The sequence below is a fragment of the Carassius gibelio genome, chromosome A23, assembly GCF_023724105.1.
Source record: "Carassius gibelio isolate Cgi1373 ecotype wild population from Czech Republic chromosome A23, carGib1.2-hapl.c, whole genome shotgun sequence".
Classification (NCBI taxonomy): Eukaryota; Metazoa; Chordata; class Actinopteri; order Cypriniformes; family Cyprinidae; genus Carassius; species Carassius gibelio.
The window spans coordinates 5520389-5540344 of NC_068393.1; the positions used below are offsets into that span (position 1 = coordinate 5520389).

At 39.7% G+C, this 19956-nt stretch overlaps 1 protein-coding gene and 1 long non-coding RNA gene across 4 annotated transcripts; one reads left to right on the forward strand and one right to left on the reverse strand.

Annotated features, from left to right (window-relative positions):
* The first annotated feature begins 170 nt into the window (after positions 1–170).
* Positions 171–11839, forward strand: LOC127945085 (geranylgeranyl transferase type-2 subunit alpha). 2 transcript variants are annotated; one of them, XM_052541651.1, is made up of 17 exons: positions 171–271; positions 1110–1136; positions 1227–1337; positions 1421–1545; positions 2837–3024; positions 3121–3369; positions 3562–3645; positions 3733–3815; positions 4682–4777; positions 5710–5815; positions 5953–6004; positions 7297–7385; positions 7493–7581; positions 7881–7997; positions 9762–9875; positions 10007–10094; positions 11077–11839. In XM_052541651.1, the coding sequence occupies exons 2-17, from the start codon at positions 1131–1133 to the stop codon at positions 11223–11225; spliced, it is 1746 nt and encodes a 581-aa protein (XP_052397611.1). In that variant the 5' UTR covers positions 171–271; positions 1110–1130; the 3' UTR covers positions 11226–11839. The 2 variants fall into 2 exon arrangements, with proteins under 2 accessions (XP_052397611.1, XP_052397612.1); XM_052541652.1 differs by lacking the exon at positions 171–271 and adding an exon at positions 368–470.
* Positions 11840–16331: 4492 nt separating this feature from the next.
* Positions 16332–17371, reverse strand: LOC127945101 (uncharacterized). Of its 2 annotated transcripts, none has more exons than XR_008150512.1 (3): positions 17274–17371; positions 17174–17223; positions 16332–17073 (listed from the first exon to the last, which is right to left on the reverse strand). It is a non-coding gene; the product is annotated as an uncharacterized LOC127945101 (long non-coding RNA). The 2 variants fall into 2 exon arrangements; XR_008150511.1 differs by having other exon boundaries at positions 16332–17123.
* Between the last annotated feature and the right edge of the window lie 2585 nt (positions 17372–19956).

Consider the following 19956-nt stretch of genomic DNA (forward strand, 5'->3'; position numbering starts at 1 on the left):
CAGGGGATACATTTAGGACAAACAAAATATATACATGGAGAGAGAGAGAGAAATAAAGAAGTATTAATATAAATAACAGATTCATATTTATAGTTATATATAAATATTATTAAATGGATATTTTAATAGTAGTAAAACAAATGTCATAGGCGGCCACGCAGAGGGCGCTAGTGGACGTAACGGTGACGTGTTTTTGAAGCGACGGAAGAGTAGTTTGTAGTACAACTGGCATTTGTTACACTTCCAGCGCATCCTAAAGTCAAAGACTGAGGTAAAACAATAACACTATTTGTCATATAAGGCTGTTTAATAGATGTGATGTTAATTTCGAAGCTCAGGTAAGGCTTATTTTAACGTGTGTTGTGAAGCATCTTCGACTGTGCCTCAGTCAGTGTGACAGATCAATCATCCAGACGTGTTTAACGTTACAGCGCCGCACTTATCTAGTACTCCGATTTACATGATATGAGGTGTGTGCTCAGGGTATAGATTACGTCTTTATTCACTGTCTCTTGGGTGGATCATACCCATACTCTCATAGAAATTACATATGAGAAATATATATATATATATATATATATATATATATATATATATATATATATATGTGTGTGTGTGTGTGTGTGTGTGTGTGTGTGTGTGTGTGTTCGACCTTTTCATGGACTGTGCCCAGCTGGTGGACTGACCTCCCAATCTCAATTCGTACAGTTTAGTCTTTACTCATTTTCAAAAACATCTTAAAACTCCTCTTTTTTTGCCAGCACTTAATCAACTAATACTAGCAATTTTCCCTCTCCTTCTTTACTTGTCTTTTCATTTATTCAAAAAATAAAAAACCCTGGCTATGCGCTCTATACTAGACTAACTGAGACTTGTCATGGCACTTGTATACTGTTGTTGTTCTCTTGTTGACCTGACTGCTTCTATTGTTCTCATTTGTAAGTCGCTTTGGATAAAAGCGTCTGCTAAATGATAAATATAAATGCTCGTGCGTGTGCGTGTGTGTCTTTACATCTTTAAACAATCTAGAGCTTCACTCAAGCACATGCACAGTATCACTTTATTCATCACATCATTAACAATGAATCTGTACTGTTTTTCTATTTTAGATCTGCTTGATCAAGTGGTGAATGATGGTGAGTTGTTATTTCTGTCACAGTACTCTGCTGTTTCCTCTGGTCTGCTGTCTGTATGCTACACATCTGTCTCGTTCTGTGTTTTGTCAGCACGGACGTGTGAAGGTAAAGTCCACCGCGCAGCAGGAGGAGGAGAAGAGGAAGGAGAAAGAGGAGAAGCTGAAAGCGTTTGTGACTGCTCGCGATGCCGTCCTGAAAAAGGTTTGTTGTATTGTGAGTTGAGTGAGGTCAGGTGTGGAGCTGAAGTGTGTAATAGTTTCTGTGTGTGTGTGTGTGTGTGTCAGAGGAGCGCTGGGGAGCATGACGAGGAGGCTCTACAGCTGACCCGACAGCTCCTGTCCTCAAACCCAGACTTCGCCTCACTGTGGAACTACAGGAGAGAGGTGCTCTTACAGCTGGAGACCTCACGGTGAGAGACCACACACATCTGACACATCGAGACATTACACAGACCTACAGCATCTGCAGGGTTCTGTTGAAGAAATAATGTGTGGTGAATATAGGAAAACTAAGATAACCAAGGAGTCGTTTTAATATGCTGAGACATGTTTACACGAAGCCACATATTTCTTTCATTCTCTCACCTCTTTTTCACTTGTAAGTCTCTCAATGGTCAGCTCAGCTAAAAAAGTCAGTGTACTGTCTCTTTAAATATTTCTGATACATACTGACATTCACTTCAAATGAATGAATACTTTCAGGTTTTTCAGCTACTGATTATTATTATTATTATTATTATTATTATTATTATTTTATTTATTTTGCCAATATAATATGAATTAAATTAAATTCATGCATTTAGCAGATGCTTTTTTCCAAAGTGACTTAGTGCATTCAGGCTAACAGTTTTTACCTAACACGTGTTCCCTGGGAATCGAACCCACAACCTTGTGCTGCTAACACAATGCTCGACCATTTGAGCCACAGGAACACAAATTTAATTTAATTTAATATAATATAATATGATTAGTGACTAATATTTTATGTAAAATATGCAAATCACACATTTATTAAATGCATAATCCTTTTTTTTTTGTTCTACTTAAAATGTATTATTATAAAACAAAAAAGATTTGAAATTAGCTTTATTTTAAGTCATTCTGCCCAGGGATTCTGTGTATTATATTATATTATATTATATTATATTATATTATACTATAGTATAGTATAGTATAGTATAGTATAGTATAGTATAGTATAGGATAGGATAGGATAGGATAGTATAATATGCTATGCAATGCAATGTAATGCAAATCACACATGCCCTAAATACAAAATGAATTTATATATTTTTTTTTTTCTGCCCAGGGCTTTTTTGTTTTATTCTAAATCTTGAAATATTTTACTTATATAATAAAATGATTGACAATATTTATACCGTATTTTTTATACTTTGTACAGAACCATATTTATGTTTTATGTCTGTATTAATTTGTAAATCCATTTAGTTTTTCTGATGAAAATGAGTGTTTCAACTTAAAGGCAGAAATTATATAAAATGTTTTTCTGGTTTAAATATTTCTGACTGGTCTCTGAAATATTCAAAGCTTTTTTTAATGTTTTTTTTTTTTTTTTTTTAAGTTTTTTTTTATTTTTATTTTTTTATAAAGATAATGATGTAAATTGGCATAAAAACTAACCGAACGTGATATTAGAGAGCATTGTAAAGACAGTGGTATGTTTCTCTCTGCATCCTCTAGAGAGAAGGACGAGGTGCAGAAGCTGTATGAGTCGGAGCTGCACTTCATCGAGGCCTGTCTGAAAGTGAACCCCAAATCTTACGGCTGCTGGCACCACCGCACCTGGGTAAACACGCGCCTGTCCCAGCCTGACTGGACTCGAGAGCTCGGCCTCTGCGACCGCTGCCTCAGCCTGGACGAGCGCAACTGTGAGACAGTCCTGGACTGGACAAGACCGATATGAGAATGGAGGTTTTTTAGATTGATCTTTCTCTGATGTGTAGTTGCTCTGTTTCTTTCCTCAGTCCACTGCTGGGATTACCGGCGCGTGGTGGTGAAGGAGTCTGGTGTTTCTGTCGAGCAGGAGCTGCAGTTCACTGACCGTCTGATCGGCTCCAATTTCTCCAACTACTCCAGCTGGCATTACAGGAGCACGCTGCTCCCTCAGCTCCACCCACAGCCTGCCCCTGACTCCGCCCCCAACACAAGCCCCTCCCCCACCACCTCGCCTCAGGCTCACTCACACAGAGTCTGTGAGGAGCAGCTTCTTAAAGGTACAAGAGCTCATTTAGAGTTTCATGCAGTGGAAGCAGTAAGACACTCGAGATCGTGCTTTAGTTTATATTCCATCCTGCGGCGTAACTGCAGTTTTTTAAACTCTAAATCAAGCATCTAAGGATGCTATGCTGTTATCAAACATATTTAAATTTCTGACTTGTATTGATCCTCTGTGTTTATTTCTCTAGAATATGAGCTGGCGCATAATGCCTTCTTCACCGACCCCAACGACCAGAGCGCCTGGTTCTACTACCGCTGGCTGCTGGGCAGAGGTGTGTGTGTGTGTGTTTAGAATTACTGTGCATTTGTGAAGACACTTCTGCTCACCCCATGCTGTGTGTGTGTGTGTGTGTGTGTAGCGGAGCGAGAGGAGATGATCAGCTGTGTGTATGTCAGCCGGGAGGGAGAGAGGGTGTCTGTCGCCTTCTCCAAACCTGTTCATGTAAGTGAATCCTGAGAAGTTCAGCTGCACTGTTTAACCTCAGTACGACTGAATGAGTCTCTCTCTCTCTCTCTCTCTCTCTCTCTCTCTCTTTATATCTCTATCTGGATCTCTCTCTCTCTCTCTTTCTCTCTCAGAGTGCACATACCGTAATTCCTCAAATAAAAGCCGGGGCCTTTATTTACCTGAACTGCAGAAGGTAACAGGCTTTTATTTGAAGCAGGCTTTTATTAGATGCAGGCCTTTATTTCGAATTCCAACTGTTTGATAAGTAATTGTTTTAAATAACGATAGCGTTCAAGTGGACAGAGATCATAACACTAGCACAGAATCAGTTCAGAATCAATAACCAAAAGAATCAGTTCGGTTCAGACGCTCAGTGTAGGTCTGCTTTATGCTGAATTACAGTATCATCAGCTCCTCGGTTCTCGAATCGGACGTCTCCGACAGAAACGGTTCTGGGTTCAGTGTACTGGTGATCTGAAAACCGATGCAACCAGTTCTTGACTCAAGAATGAGAAACGCCCCGGCAGTGTGTGTGTATGTTCATCTGGCTCTGCTGCACAAATCCCCCGGCCTTTATTTAAGACCTGCCTTTTATTTGTCCGTGTTGACCACGCCCCCGGCCACTATAAGAGACCAGGTGCTTATTTGACTACCGGTTTTTATTTGAGGAATTACGGTATGTATTGACAGAAAGAAAAAGGATAATAGTAATAATACAAATATATAAAAAGTATTAACCATGTAGTGCAAAGTGAATTAGTGTATGTGAGTGTATAAGTTAGAAATAAAATAAAATAGAATATGGTTTTAGATTTACAGAGGCAAAATATACATCTAATCCATCTGTCTCTCTCTCTCAGGCTCAGTCAGAGGGTCTGATGTTGGTGTTGGACGGTCAGCCTCAGCAGGTGGAGTGGAGAAGCACCCATCCACGTCTCCGTCACAGTCCCGTCTGGGTATCCTTCACTTCAGCCTCTCCAAACACCTTCACCCCCGTTTAAAACATATCAAAAATGTGTTTCTTTTTAAAGTAGTTCATCCAAAAATAAAAAAAAACAAAATCACTTAAAGTAAGACCGTTCAAAATGTAGAAGAGTTTGTTTCCACATCAGATTTGGAGAAATGTAGCATTGCATCTGTGTCTCACCAATAGATGCTCTGCAGTGAATGGGTGCCGTCAGAATGAGAGTCAAACAGCTGATAAAAACATCACAATAATCCACAAGTAAACCACACCACTCCAGTCCATCAGTTAAAGACTTGTGACGTGAAAAGCTGTGTGTTTGAAAGAAACACATTCATCAAAACATTTGAACTTTAAACCATCACTTGTGACCGAAATGCGAGTTCATATGTCCATCTCCTGTTGTCCTCTCTCATCAAAATCCACATATTTGTTTAGAACTGTTGTAATATTTTAATATGTTGAGCCGGTTGGAAGTTAAAAACTTGACACATGACAATACTGACATCTTAATGATGGATTTGTTTCTTACAAACACAGCTTTTCACTTAAGACATTAAGAAAATGTAATAATTGATGGACATTAATTGTGGATCATTGTAATGTTTTTATCAGCTGTTTGACTCTCATTCTGACGGCACCCATTCACTGCAGAGGATCCATTGATGAGACACTGATGCAATGCTATATTTCTCCAAATCTGATGAAGAAACAAACTCTTCTTCTTTCAGCAAATGTTAATTTTTGGGGGAACTATGCCTTTAAACCTGTGAGACTTTCTTCCTTCCATGAAACATAAAAGAAGACATTTAGCTGAATGTCTCAAAGGCTCTTTTTTTATATAATGAGCTTTGTAAAGCATATAACATGTGTAGTTTATGTATTCATCCACTCGCACACAAGATCTTTAGCTGTCTCTGTCAGCTGTGTGATCTTCCTCCCGGCTCCATCAGTGATATAAGTAATGAACACAACCTGACCATCCACTGGACAGAGAAACACACACACAGAGACTGTGCTCTCTACACAGGTGAGCGTCACACTGACATGTGCGTGCGGTGGAGTGTTTGCAGGAAAATACAGCTGAGGAGCATTTTCTGTTTAATGAAAAGAGGAGGATGAAGTTGGGCAGAGAGAGCAAGTGTAAACACCTCTGTCGTGTTTTAGGCTGTGCTGAAAGCTGGTGCAGAGACTCTGCCACGGATCAGGAGCTCTTCAGGTACTGCCGTGTGTCCGTTTGTGTGATCATGTGAAGAATGTTAGTTTTTACTTCTTTTGACACAATCACTAAACCATTCATCTCTAAAATATGAAGATGAAGAGATTGATTCTTAAGATCAATACAGTGCATATGCAGCAAACAATTATTTTAAGCCATTTTATTGTCAACACGCACCTGTCCGTGAATTTTAACCGAATTAACACACTACCATTTTAAAGTTCGGGACCTTTTACTTTGCAAAGATGCATTACATTAATAAAAAGTGAAAAACTGCAAAGATCTCCTACGTTTACATAGTGTAAATAGAATCACTGTTTTATAAATTATTTATTTTGTAAATATAATCACCATTGTTACCCCGTGTCCGATGTGATTAGTGTTGAAAAAAAAAGGAGAGTAAGTTATGGCCTGTGCCTCTGCAGACACTGACTAAAACTGTCCAAGAGAACATGAACATGACACCAGTGGGTTTATTCTCAGCTTTTAATTTCAGCTTTATTCTCGTAATTTAATGAGTTTATTCTCAACATTCTGTTTAGACTTTTTTTCTCAACATTTAACATGTTTTTTCTCGAGATACAGCGGCATTATTCTCATAATTTAATGAGTTTATTCCTAACATTTAGAATTTTTTTATTTATTGAAATTTAATGGGTTTAGTCTTGTATTATAATAACTTGAATCTTGAGATAATTTTTGTTTGTTTATTATTATTATTACTTGACCTTAATCCTCTTTAGTAGAAAACAGTTCTTTAAAATTGTAATAATATTTTGCAATATTACCATTTTTACTGTATTTTTCATTAAATAAATACATTAAAAAAAAAGAAATCTTTCAGACCCCAAACTTAAAAAATAAAAATAAAAAATAATAATATTAATGTCTAAGAAAGAAGTATTTTTGAATCCAACAGTGTTATAAACAGATACGATAAAGTAAAACATGATATCAGCTATATGTAAATTCAAATATTTTATGCAAATAGTACATTAAATATTAAAATTCAACATTAAAACATATCAAATTTATTTTGATATGTTAAAGCCTCCTGTCATATGTCTACGCATAAATGCTTTAGAATATCATAAAGTTTATATGTGTATAGTATTTTATATTGACATAAATCTTATCAGATTTAATAATTAGTTTGACAGTTGTTTGCAACACAGTTTTTCACATGTCAAACATGATGAGGAGAGTAATGTCTTCCAGTGTTTGATTGTGTTGACTAATTTATTACCAGAACTTAGATTAATTGTGTGTGTGTGTGTGTGTGTGTGTGGCAGGAGTGAGCTGTCAGTTGAGAAGAGTTCAGTGTTACAGGCAGAGCTTCAGTCCTGCAATCAGCTGCTGGAGCTCGAACCGCAGAACAAATGTAAGTGTGTTTCAGTGTGCTTTTAAATGGGTGTTTTGTACAGGCATACTTTACATTGCATTTGTATTCGCTGCCTTATCTTTGACAAAAGAAACTGTGTGTTTCAGGGTGTCTGCTGACAATCATACTCCTCATGAGAGCTCTGGATCCTCTAGGCCATGAGAAAGAGACTCTGACACATTTTCAAGCCCTTAAAGTGAGAAGCTTCTGTCACAACCTCAACTATGAGAGATGCTCTGGCAGCAGGAAATACCAGTCAGATCATATTCATAGTAGAGCTCAATATCAGGGTCTTGAAAACAGGAAATGGCTTCTCAGGACTTGAGTTATACTCTAATAATGTGTCATTAATGTCAGTGATAGATTATACAACGCCAGTTGAACACTGTTCAAATCACTAACCTCTCAGTATGTAATGGTAATGTTTGGCTCTGTAAACACCTCTCAAAAGAAGGCGGTATAATTGTTCTTCTTCTCTTTCTCTGTCTCTCACAGGAAGTGGACCCGATGCGCTCTTCCTACTACAGTGACCTGTGCAGCAAGTTTCTGATTGAAAACACCATTCTGAAGATGGAGTATGCAGAGGTGCGAGTGTTTAGCTTGTCAAATAAGGTGAGAGAGCCCAACCCTGGTCTGGAAAAAGGTATCATAATTGTATTATTTTCTTAACTATACTTATGATTATTTGATCTTTTTTTTCAATGTCAAGTCCTAATGACACTTTTTCACTTTTGAATTGCTATCCAATGTTTTTTTTTTTTTTTTTTTATGTTCTCACTACATTCAGACAGGACTTTTTACAGTTGAAAAGTTTCAATATTTGCAGTTAATAAGGTAATTAAACCAGCTTTAAAATCACAAATGAACTTTTTTCCCCTCAATGCATGTTACTGGTCTTAATGTCAACAAAGTAACAATTTAACTTTTTTTTTTTAAATGTCATAACTACTTTAATGTAAGGCTGTGCTACAGTTAAACCAGCTTCTTTCAGATCTGCCAGTATTTTAACAAAAGTCAATAAGGGGGTCGGTTGGTTGCAGAATAAACCAGCAGGAAATATGTGCTATTTACAGATGAAAAAGTTTGACAAGTTATTTACAGATGTGCAGTCCCGAGATGTGTTATGTATTGTTTAGGTTGAGTATGGCCTTGGGGAAATGCTGTTCTTGTGTCTGGCTGTTCTGGTGGTCAGTGCTGTGTAGCGACAGTTCAAAGAGGGAGTGTGCTGGATGTGAGGGGTCCAGAGTGATTTTACCAGCCCTTTCCCTCACTCTGGAGGTGTTGAGATCTTGAAGGGTGGGCAGGGGGGGCACCAATGAGCCTCCCAGCAGTCCTGATTGTCCATTGTAGTCTCTTGATGTCTGATTTGGTTACTGAACAATTATGGATGAACACCGGACAGACTCAATGACAGGCGAGTATAACTGTGTGAGCAGCTCCTGTGGCAAGTTGAACTTCCTCAGGCAGCAAAGGAAATGCAGCCTCTGCTGGACATTTTTCTTAATAGAGTCGATGTGAATGTCCCACATCAAGTCCTAAGAGATAGTGGTTCCCAGGAATCTGAATGACTCCACTGCAGTCACAGTGCTGTCCATGATGGTGAGTGGGGGAGTGCAGGTAGGGTTTTCCTGAAGTCCACAATGATCTCCACTGTTTTGAGCATGTTGAGCTCCAGGTTGTTAAGACTGCCCCAGTCAGCCAGATCTTTAACCTCCTGTCTGTAAGCAGACTCGTCACTGTCCTTGATGAGGTTGATGAGTGTGGTGTCATCTGTTTAAATACCTTCACCCGTGTGAAGAAACTGATGTTGCATATGAGTGCAATGACAGAAACATGAGTAATGTACAATAGTCATACTCAAGCATTGGCATGTGAGAGATTATAGTTGCTTCACTCCCTAAATTTTTGTCAGGCATTTCATTCACTTAATAGAGCACAATTTAAGTGTGACATCCTGTTAAAAATATTTGTACTCATTTAGTCATCATTCATAACCAAGTGTTAAGCACAAAAAATAACTAGTTATCACAGTAGTTTAAACTGTAGTTAAAACTCTCTGCATCATTTCATGATGTAAGCAGCAATGAAATCTGTCATAAGAGATGTGGATGATTTATGTTCATCTTTTCACACGCATAAAGAAATCAAATTGTAACAATTTTCATTGTCATAATTTTCTGTGACTGTAATGGAAAGCTATGTTGTGGTTGTTATTGTATGATGTTGTTCAGTTTTCAGCGAGTTTCTCTTGAGCTGTTTTGAAGAGTGGAGGCCTCTTCTATTCTTCTCAATCAATGTTACAGTCCTTGAAATGAAAGATTAGCTTGAAATATCTTCCAGTTAGACTTCTTTCTTTGTGTTTCATTGGTTCAACAGAACCTGACGACCCTGTGTCACCTTGATCAGCTTCTCTTCGTGACTCACATCAACCTCTCCTCCAATCAGCTGCTGCGGCTGCCGCCTCAGTTTGCCATGCTTCAGTGCCTCGAGGTGAACGGATTCTTCTTTCCCAACTTACAGCTACCCAGTCTTTCTTTTGAGTGATCACACTGGAAGCAGTGATGTATATGATGAAGGATGCTTCATATGTTGTTGTTTAACACCTCTCTTAACACACACAGGTGCTGGAGGCCGATGATAACGCCATTGAAAGTCTGGAGGGACTGTATCATCTGCCTAAACTAGAAGAAGTTTCTCTGAGGAACAATCGTATCCTTTTCTCCAAACAATCCAAATGTTTGATGATAAACTGCTTTTCTGGTGTCAGAGCCAGTGTCTGAAGCATGCTTTTTTTATTATTATTATTATTATTATTATTATTATTATTATTTTTATTTTTTTATCTGTAAGACATTATTTCTGGTCAAATGTCTTTTTCAGACCCTTTATTTCCCCAAATGGTGTTTATATATGGTTTTGCAAATATGTTCTGAATTGATTGCTATTAATTTTGTTAGTTATATTACTATATTATTATCAGGGGTGCACATAAGTGGTCCGCATGCTCTGTGTAAATAAGTTCTGACAGCACATTTCTGTACGGGCATGCTATACATTTTAAGTAAATATATAAGATTTCTATTCAAACTGAGAGCATAAATCTAGGCTATCCCATGCCGTTCAAAATCACAATGCAAAACTGTGACATTCACTCACTGAATCTCTTTAATCAGAAGCAGCGCTAAATCCGGAAGCACTTAAACTTGCCGGCAACTCGCCAAAATTAAAGCCTGCTGATTTTAAGTTTGAAAATGATGAAAACGCTTTTATTTTTCTATATTTTTTTAGATGCTTTTATCCAAAGCGACTTACAATTATGGAATATATAAAACAATTATTCTTATAGAGTCATACAAAGAAAGTAGTAGTAAATATTAACATTTTATTTTTTAAGTTTACTATAAAATAATTGTATTTGTATTTAATAATAGGCCTAAATTTTAATTTTAAATAGTGTTAACACACATTATCATTTAGTTTATTATTTTATATATCAAAAAAACTAAATAAAGTATTTGTATTATTACATTGTAATTAAAGTTGCAATTGCAATTAATACACTTTTAATAATGTATTTATATTTACTTTACCTGTTGAGAATGTTTAATTCACTGTATTGCAGTATGTCTTATCTGATTGTTTGTGTTACTGTGACAAACATTAAAAAGGGATTTCTTAACGCATCTTTTAGAAATCTGTAAGCTGTCTGATCTTGAATTATTGGCGTCCTGCACCAAACTGACCCGTCTGGACCTGCGTGGAAACCCTGTCCACAGAACTGCCCACATCGAGTCTGAGCTGAGCCAGCTCCTGCCTCTGGTTACTGCTCTGTCCCTGTGATGTGTGTGTGATTTAATCCCTGTAATGCTGTGGAGCTCACTAACCATTTCTAAACCATACCTTGTGTGCTGGGCCTAAAGGGATAGTTCAGCCAAAAAGTTTAATTCAGTCATTTATCTGTATTTTGGTAGGCTGTATATTTGACAAATGTTCATACTGCTGTTTTTTCCATGCATTGGCAGTTCTTAATGTAATACAAATCAAATCGGAGGGGAATATTTTCAGTGCTGTTATTTGATTTGCGAGGGAAATAAACTGGAAAAGAATAACATCATATAGGTTTGGAAAGACTTGAGAAAGAGAACACATTAAATATTTGGGTGAACTATGCCTTTACAAATGTTCAGCATTCTGGTTGTATGTGTTCATTTGTGTTTTTGTGTGATAAATGGCAGTTCACATTTCAAATAACGTTTGACCTCTATACAAACCTCATACTGCATGCTTTGCCACATCTGCTTTCATATTTTGGGCATCAATATTGTTCTTGCAATGTATCAGTGAAGATGCATTTATTTGGCTATGGGATTCCTATGAATTAGACACCTTTTTCTGTGGTGTAAAAGCTGCATGATTGTCTCTCCATGCCAATAAAGAAAGGTGGTTCTTCCTGATGTTTGTGTCTACCTGGGCTTCTGTGAGAACCTTCTGCTCTAATGTTAGTCAGTGGGATCTTATAAGAGTGTTTTTTTTTTTTTTTGCAAATACACTTACAAGCACTCCAAATGTTACATGCATTAGAAGTTATTCAATCATTATAGATATACATATAATCTAAGTTCAAAAGTAAAGTGTAGATATACCATTATAACTTATGGAGTAGTCAGTAACCGCGGAGTAGCAGCAGGAGTAGATGGAGATGAGAAGCATGGTCAAACTTTTGCCACATAAAGATAATTTCTGCTTAAGGGCTGTTTCCTTTTGTTATTCACTGTGCTGCTTTTTGTTGTTTGCCTAGACAGCTGTTTTTGCCCATTGTAAGTGTTTAGGTGGGCGTTTGGAGTAAGTAATTGATAGTTCTGGTGTATAGGAATACTAAAGGTAAATTACATTTTGTGCATTGATGTTAAGTAATTATTTTAAAGCAGTATTGTAAAGCAGTTACCTTTGTTGAGAAGTAATTACAGTAATCATAGTGCAGGTTTTCATATATTGTGTTGTAGCATTTCATTATCACTAAAATTCTACACTGAATGAGGTGAATCATTTATTTCAGCTACATGAATAGTAGTTTCCTTTATAAGAAATATATCCATCCATCCATCCATCCATCCATCTATCTAGTACAGGTATGCAGTATATAGCCTCCAGTAGTTGAGTTGGTCTTAAAGGGATAGTTCGCCCCAAAAATGTGATGTTTATCTGCTTACCCCCAGGACACCCAAAGATGTAGGTGATTTTGTTTCTTCAGTAGGACACAAACTGAGATATTTTACTCAAACCGTTGCAGTCTTTTAGTCATATAATGCAAGTGGATGGGAATCACGGCTAAAGCATATATATATATAAAAAAAAAAGGAACATACACGATTGGTCTGTACAAGAAACTGAACAGTATATCACACTAAAAAATGTTGGGTTAAAAATAACCCAACCTGTAATCCATTGGGTTAAAATCCTGTTGGGTTAAAAGTTACCCAACAGTTGAGTTAATTATTTATATTATTTAACATCAGTATTTTTATTAAAAATTACTTAATACAACCATATTTTGAAACTACTTTGTTGTAAATTACAGATTTTATTTTAATATGCAAATAACACATTTACAAATATATTTCAAAATATTTTATTTAAATGTACAAGAATGTGTAAAAATACAACTGACATTTTCAAGATGTACAAATGTGTCAATTCATATTCATATCAAAACATACAAATGTGCAAATACAGTTCACAGCTGTGGCCTAATGGTTAAAGAGTTGGACCTGTAACCCGAATGTCACCAGTTTGAGTCTCGGTGCTGGCAGGAGTTGTAAGTGGAGGGAGTGAATAAACAGTGCTCTCTACCACCCTCAATACTCATGACTGAAGTACCCCTGAGCAAGCACCCCCAGTTGCTCTCTGGACGCTGGATCTATAACTGCCCACTGCTCTGGGTGTGTGTTCACTTCTCACTGTTGTGTTTAAGCACTTGGATGGGTTAAATGCAGAGCACCATTTCTGAGTATGGGTTACCACACTTGGCAAATATTACGACTTTCAAATAAAATGAACATAATATATAATAATAATAAAGAAAAAATATCATAAAATCAAGTAATAATAATAAAAAATATATACTAGCTGCTGGACCTACTGATCAAGAAAAACGTTTTTTTACTGATTACTAAATACAAATTTTTTTTAAGGAGAAGACACTGTGAAGAAGAAACTACTAAAGACTGTGTGTTCCAAAAACTCTCAAATGGGAGCAGAGGGCTTTAGGTAGTAGATGTAATTTACAAAGAAAAGTTTGAAACACAGATCGACTGCTTGTCTCCTGTTCCATCGCCTCCCTGTTTAAAATAATAAAAACTTTAGATGAGTTTTCCTTGTCACCAAGCACCAGGACATGTGGATTCTGGCTTGTCTTGTGATTCAAGTACAGCACTAATTAGTGCCGGCCTTAAAAGAATTTAAAAAAAAGTTCAGTTAACATGCATTATGATGATATTTCATTGATACACTCACTTTACAAATGAGTGAATTTAAATGAGTTAAAGCTATAGCGAATTTAAATTGGTTTAAGTGATAATTCACCCAAAAATGAAAATTCTGTCATCATGTTTTTTTTTTTAATCTTCTTGGAACAATTTGTATTGTACAACGTAAATAAAAAAAAAAACAGATTTCAAGAAAATCTCATACCAAGCTTACTATCGTAATCGCTGGTTTATTAGTCGGATATTTCGTGTGTACAGAGGTGTTTCAGTATTGTTATCATAGACAGTAAAAGAAATGGACACAGCGAGACAAGTGAAGCCCATTTTTAGCTATTTTTAGCACTTCCGTTTCTGACGCGCAGCCTCAAACTAAGCTTGATGACGTCAGCAACCTGTCTGACAGATGTAAATCTTCTAGTAGCTGTGCGTGCGCGGGGAGTTCTTTGACATGAGTGAGCAGGAGTGAGTATTCTGATTAATTATTTTGTATAGTATTTTAAAATGTAACGCCAGTACGCCATATTAAGTTAATTACCTGCGAGCTTCTCCTCCTGTCTGTACAGTAATGCGACAGAGAGTCGAGTGGTTATGACGCAATCGTTAGCCTATTTTTACAAAAACTGTTTCTACGGGGCCATAATGTAACATAGAAGGTAATGGAGCCCTTTATATGTGGTTTTATTAACAAAGTTCGGGAGAAGCACGATCAGATAATCATCCAATTTGGCACAGGTTCATCTCGTTTAGCTAATCATCTTAAATAGCACGCAAGCGTATATATATCCAGTCTTCCTACCTCCTGTCCCACGACAGTTTTTCGGCAGGACAGTTTTTCGGCATAGACCGTTTGTCAGCATTCGGTTCGCTCTGTCCGTCATCTTATCACTGGCCCAATCTTCCTTCCGACGAAGATATCTATCCGCCGAACACCAACAAGCGTCATCGCGTCAGCTGCTCTTCTCGCCAAGCCACACGTTGTGGCCAAAAGCTCGTGCAAATCCTTGAGCTCGCCTCACTCGACAACACGATTTTCTCACCAGGACCGGGCTCTCTTATAATGCTGGATCGCAGCCGTGCTCCAGTTCTCAGCGCAGTAAACCTCTCTCGCTTTTTCAGCCGTGGCGCAGTTCGATGCTGCCTCCACTAGCGGCGAAGACCGTGCGTTGTTGTAGTGGCATGTCGTTCGTGAAAGAATCGTTTTTTTGAATGAATCTTCTAGGCGAACGAATCGTTCTCAGTTTACACTCATTCATGAAGAATTTTTCAGAGTTGTCATCCACAATGAGCGAGTTTCATATGAGTCTCAGAGATCGAGAGCTCTCATTCGTGAACGAAAGGACTAAACCAGTATACATGTCGAGTTGATTAAACGGATACATGTCGTTCGTAAACGCAATGAACTGGTACATATCTTATCTTAACAAAATTGATGAGAGTAAACCGGGTCAGTTAGCCATTTAGCATGTCAATCTTGCAAAATGTAAAGCGCAGTTATAGGTACTGTGCACATTGTTTACATATTTAGCATACAAAAGATAAATTCCACGTTTAATCCCCGATTTATGAACGTGAATATATAGATCAATATATGAACCGTCTGACCAAACAATTAAAATGCTAATCATGCAAGAAAACCTTGTGATTTGCTCATCTGAACAATTTAAATAGACGTTATATATAGAATGCGCTTATGAAGCCCCCCAAATTTGTTAAACGGCGTTATGACTTAACTCTGTCCGATGACGATGCCACTTTTTAACCACGAAGCAAAGGCTTTTTGCAGAGTTGTCATCCACACCGAAATGTCTAAAGACATTACATTTGCTTTACTGTGCATGTTTAAACCTCACTGAGATGATACAGACATAAGTTTCATGCAATTATTCCGGCAGGATCAATTATTTAGGGACATATTTCACCATTTACTGGCATGATTATTCAGAATTTTTCACGCTACTGCCTCGTGTTTGGCTGCAGAACAACAAGTGTGAGTAAATTTTCTATCGTCTTTTTAGGACTGTTATATGAAAAGCATGCAAAGTAAATGTCTTTAGAAACGGCTTGAATTTGAATTACTGCAATTAACGTTACTGCTATAGACATGTCTATTGGTACAATGGTTTATAAAACTAAACATGCTACATTGTTTCAAAGCCTCTATTTTCACAGTCCATACTACAACAGGAAAACAGCATCCCAAATTTATCTGCTCCGGAGGCTGTTTAAAAGGGCCCGAAGGCCAAAACAAGAGGAAAAGATGCTTTTCCAACAGGACTGTATTAATTCAGACAAGGTTTGAGCAATTGTCAAATCAGCCAACAACTACAGCAGCCAAAGCAAGCATGAAGCTACTTTTACTTGCAACACGGGCCTGCACATCTCAGTATTTCCATCCTGTTACTTCTGCTAGCAGTTCAGGCTACACAGGTTCTTCAAGACATCACACACCCCAGCCCCTTCCCACGACCCACAGCTACAGCAGCTGAAGCAAACGTGAGGCCGCCTCCATTCGTAAACGCGCCCTCAACTCTTCCGCTCCCTCATGCTACTAACCATTTTTCTGTTCAGTGGCCTCCAGCTCCAGATTTGCCAGAAGGCAGAGGGTACCAAGACCTATTATTGGTCAGGCCGATTATTTTATTTATTTATATATCTATCTCGAACCCTCTTCAGCCAACCCCTCTAACGCCAGCTCATCCCCTTTCACTAAAACTCCTAATCTACCATAGCTAACTCTCCTAACATGCCCTATCTATCTGTAATGGTCAATCCTCACTTCAGCCATCCTTCCGCAGGAGCTTTCTCCGTATCTCCCCACCGCCGCAGCATTGTCCGCTCCCGCAGGAGCCTTCTCTATATCTCCCCACCGCTGCAGTATTGTCCGCTCCTGCAGGAGCCTTTTCTGTTTTTTCCTCACTGCCGCAGCAGTCTCCGCTTCCGCAGGAGCCTCTACCTATATTTCACCACTGCCGCAGCAGTGTCTGCTCCCGCAGGAGCCTCTACCTATATTTCACCACTGCCGCAGCAGTGTCTTCTCCCGCAGGAGCCTCTACCTATATTTCACCACTGCCGCAGCAGTGTCTGCTCCCGCAGGAGCCTCTACCTATATTTCACCACTGCCGCAGCAGTGTCTGCTCCCGCAGGAGCCTCTACCTATATTTCACCACTGCCGCAGCAGTGTCTGCTCCCGCAGGAGCCTCTACCTATATTTCACCACTGCCGCAGCAGTGTCTTCTCCCGCAGGAGCCTCTACCTATATTTCACCACTGCCGCAGCAGTCTCCGCTTCCGCAGGAGCCTCTACCTATATTTCACCACTGCCGCAGCAGTGTCTGCTCCCGCAGGAGCCTCTACCTATATTTCACCACTGCCGCAGCAGTGTCTGCTCCCGCAGGAGCCCCTACCTATATTTCACCACTGCCATAGCAGTGTCTGCTCCCGCAGGAGCCCTTTCCATCCTTCCCTACTGCCGCAATTCTCGCTGCCGCAAGAGCCTCAAAAAAAAAAACAAATAAATAAATAAATAAATAAAAATATATATGTTATGTCCATTCTCCAATTCAACCTCATCAGGCTCGCTTTTGTCTAACTCCGGAACGCCCAATCTAAATTCACGATGGACCCTCCTTTCATCAACGACTCTGGTTTAAAAATATTAGTAATCAAGTATTCTTAAAAAAAAAAAAAAAAAAAAAAAAAAAAAAGAAACCATCGATTAATCGAGTAATAAAATAAAATGTGTTTTTGCTTAATTATACTGATGTGCGCATGCACAGTAAATCTGATGGGTAGGATAAAATGTCAGGACCCCGGACTTTTATTTAGTCGGGTTGACGTACCTTTTCAGTTCTGTGTATGTGATGTGATGCTAGTTTTACTTAAATCAAATGGTCAAATGCTCATGAACTGACTGTCAGAGCAGTTCTGGAGATGTTGTTCAAGTCCTTATTTAGTGAGACCGCAGACGCAGAAATTACCGTGAGCGTAACGCGCGCTTCAGTGTGTGTGTGATAAAGGAAGTCGCGCTCCTGCTCTATTCATTAACAGAGACACACAGAACATGCAGGATTTACATTTAAATACTGTTCCGGCTTAATATTTAGAGATATTAATTCGTGAATTGGATGTAAGTGCAATTACCTATTTTGATTCATTCATCCAAAAAACAAAATAAAAAAAAAAATAAGAATAATAAAATAAATAATAATAATAATAATAATTGGCAAGTTCTTTGCCATTCCGCGTTCAACTGTAAATTCCGTTTTTGTGACTGGATTCCGCGATCCCCTCCACGTTTTCTGCATCGCGGAAATTGTAGGGCCCTAGTTGTGGTATGCTAGCTCTATCTTGCAATGGACACATGCCACAACGTTCTCTTTACGTCCTCATATCAAAACACTGCTGACTCCTTGCAGTACGTGATTTTCGGACGCAGCGCTTGTCTCCTTCCGCCAACAACAAAAAAAAAAAGCGTTGTCACATTTTAAAAAATACAATAAATCATTGCGAAAGAACCTGACGTGAGATTTAGAATAAATTAAAAGAGGCTTCGAAGCAGAGGAATTTGCCTACATCATTTTTTGTAATCGCGTTACTCGAGGAATCGTTTCAGCCCTAAACTTAAGCAGCTCAAAAGGGGCCTCTCACATAATCCGATAGATGCCCTCGGTTGTTGCTCATCAGACATTAAAAAAAAAAAAAAAAAAAAAAAAAAATATTCCTCCTTAAATCATGTTGTGTACTTGAATAATAGAAGCCTCTCAGTTATCGTTTCTTCGGCCAAAGTAAGGGCCCTCCAGCCATCGTTACAATCTCCTTGCCTATTTCAGCATCGGACAGGGCTCTCCCTTCCGGTGCAGCTGGGCAGTGGCTCCCTTCGGTCGCAGTGTGAGCCTTTCATCTGTCATTGAGTTGCGCTGCGCGCTCAGCGGCAGACGGGGTTATCCCTCCCGGTGCAGCAGAGCCACAGGCCCCCTTCGGTCGTTGTGACAGCCCTCCATCCGATGCATCAAATTAAGCCTCGTATACAGTCGCAAGGGGGACTCTCCCTTCCGGTGCAGCAGAGCCGCAGCTCCCTTCGGACGCAGCGAGAGTCCCTCCATCAGTCGCGTTTTCTTGCCTACTCCGTATCGGACGGGGCTCCCCTACCGGTGCAGCAGACCCACGGCTCCCTTCGGTCGCAGGGTGAACCCCCCCGTCTGAGTTATGTTGCATGCTCAATGGCGGACCGGGATCTCCCTCCCGGGGGAACACAGCCGCTGGCTCCCTTCGGTCGCAGCAGGAGCCCTCCATCCGATGCATCAAAATCTCGAATCTTCTTGCCTATTCTGCATCTGATGGGGCTCTCCCTTCCGGTGCAGCAGACCCCATCTGAGTTATGTTGCATGCTCAAGGGCGGACAGCGTTCTCCCTCCCGGGGGAAAAGAGCTGCTGGCTCCCTTCGGTCGCAGTGAGAGCCCTCCATCAGACGCATCAAGCCATGCCTCGCATCGCAAGGGGGCAGCCCCTCTCCCCTCCGGGGCAGCACTCCTGCTGCAGAGTTGCGAACCCCCTACGGAGGCTGGGAGAACCCTCAGAGGCAAAAAAAAAAAAGAGAGCAGCAGAGCCGCAGCTCCCTTCGGATGCAGCGGGAGTCCCTCCAACAGTCGCGTCTCTTTGCCTTCTCAGCATCGGACTAGGGCTCCTCTTCCGGTGCAGCAGACCCACAGCTCCCTTCGGTTGCAGTGTGAACCCCCCATCTGAGTTATGTTGCATGCTCAACGATGGCTAGGGATCTCCCTCCCGATGGGGTACAGCCGCTGGCTCCCTTCGGTTGCATTAGGAGCCCTTCATCCGACGCGCCAAACCGCGGCTCGAATCTCATTGCCTATTCAGCATCTGACGGGGCTCTCCCTTCTGGTGCAGCAGACCCACGGCTCCCTTCGGTCGCAGTGTGAACCCCCCGTCCGAGTTATGTTGCATACTCTATGGCGGCCAGGGATCTCCCTCCCGATGGGATACAGTCGCTGGCTCCCTTCAGTCGCAGTGAGAGCCCTCCATCAGATGCAACAAACTGCGCCTCGTACTCAGCCGCAAGAGGGACTCTCC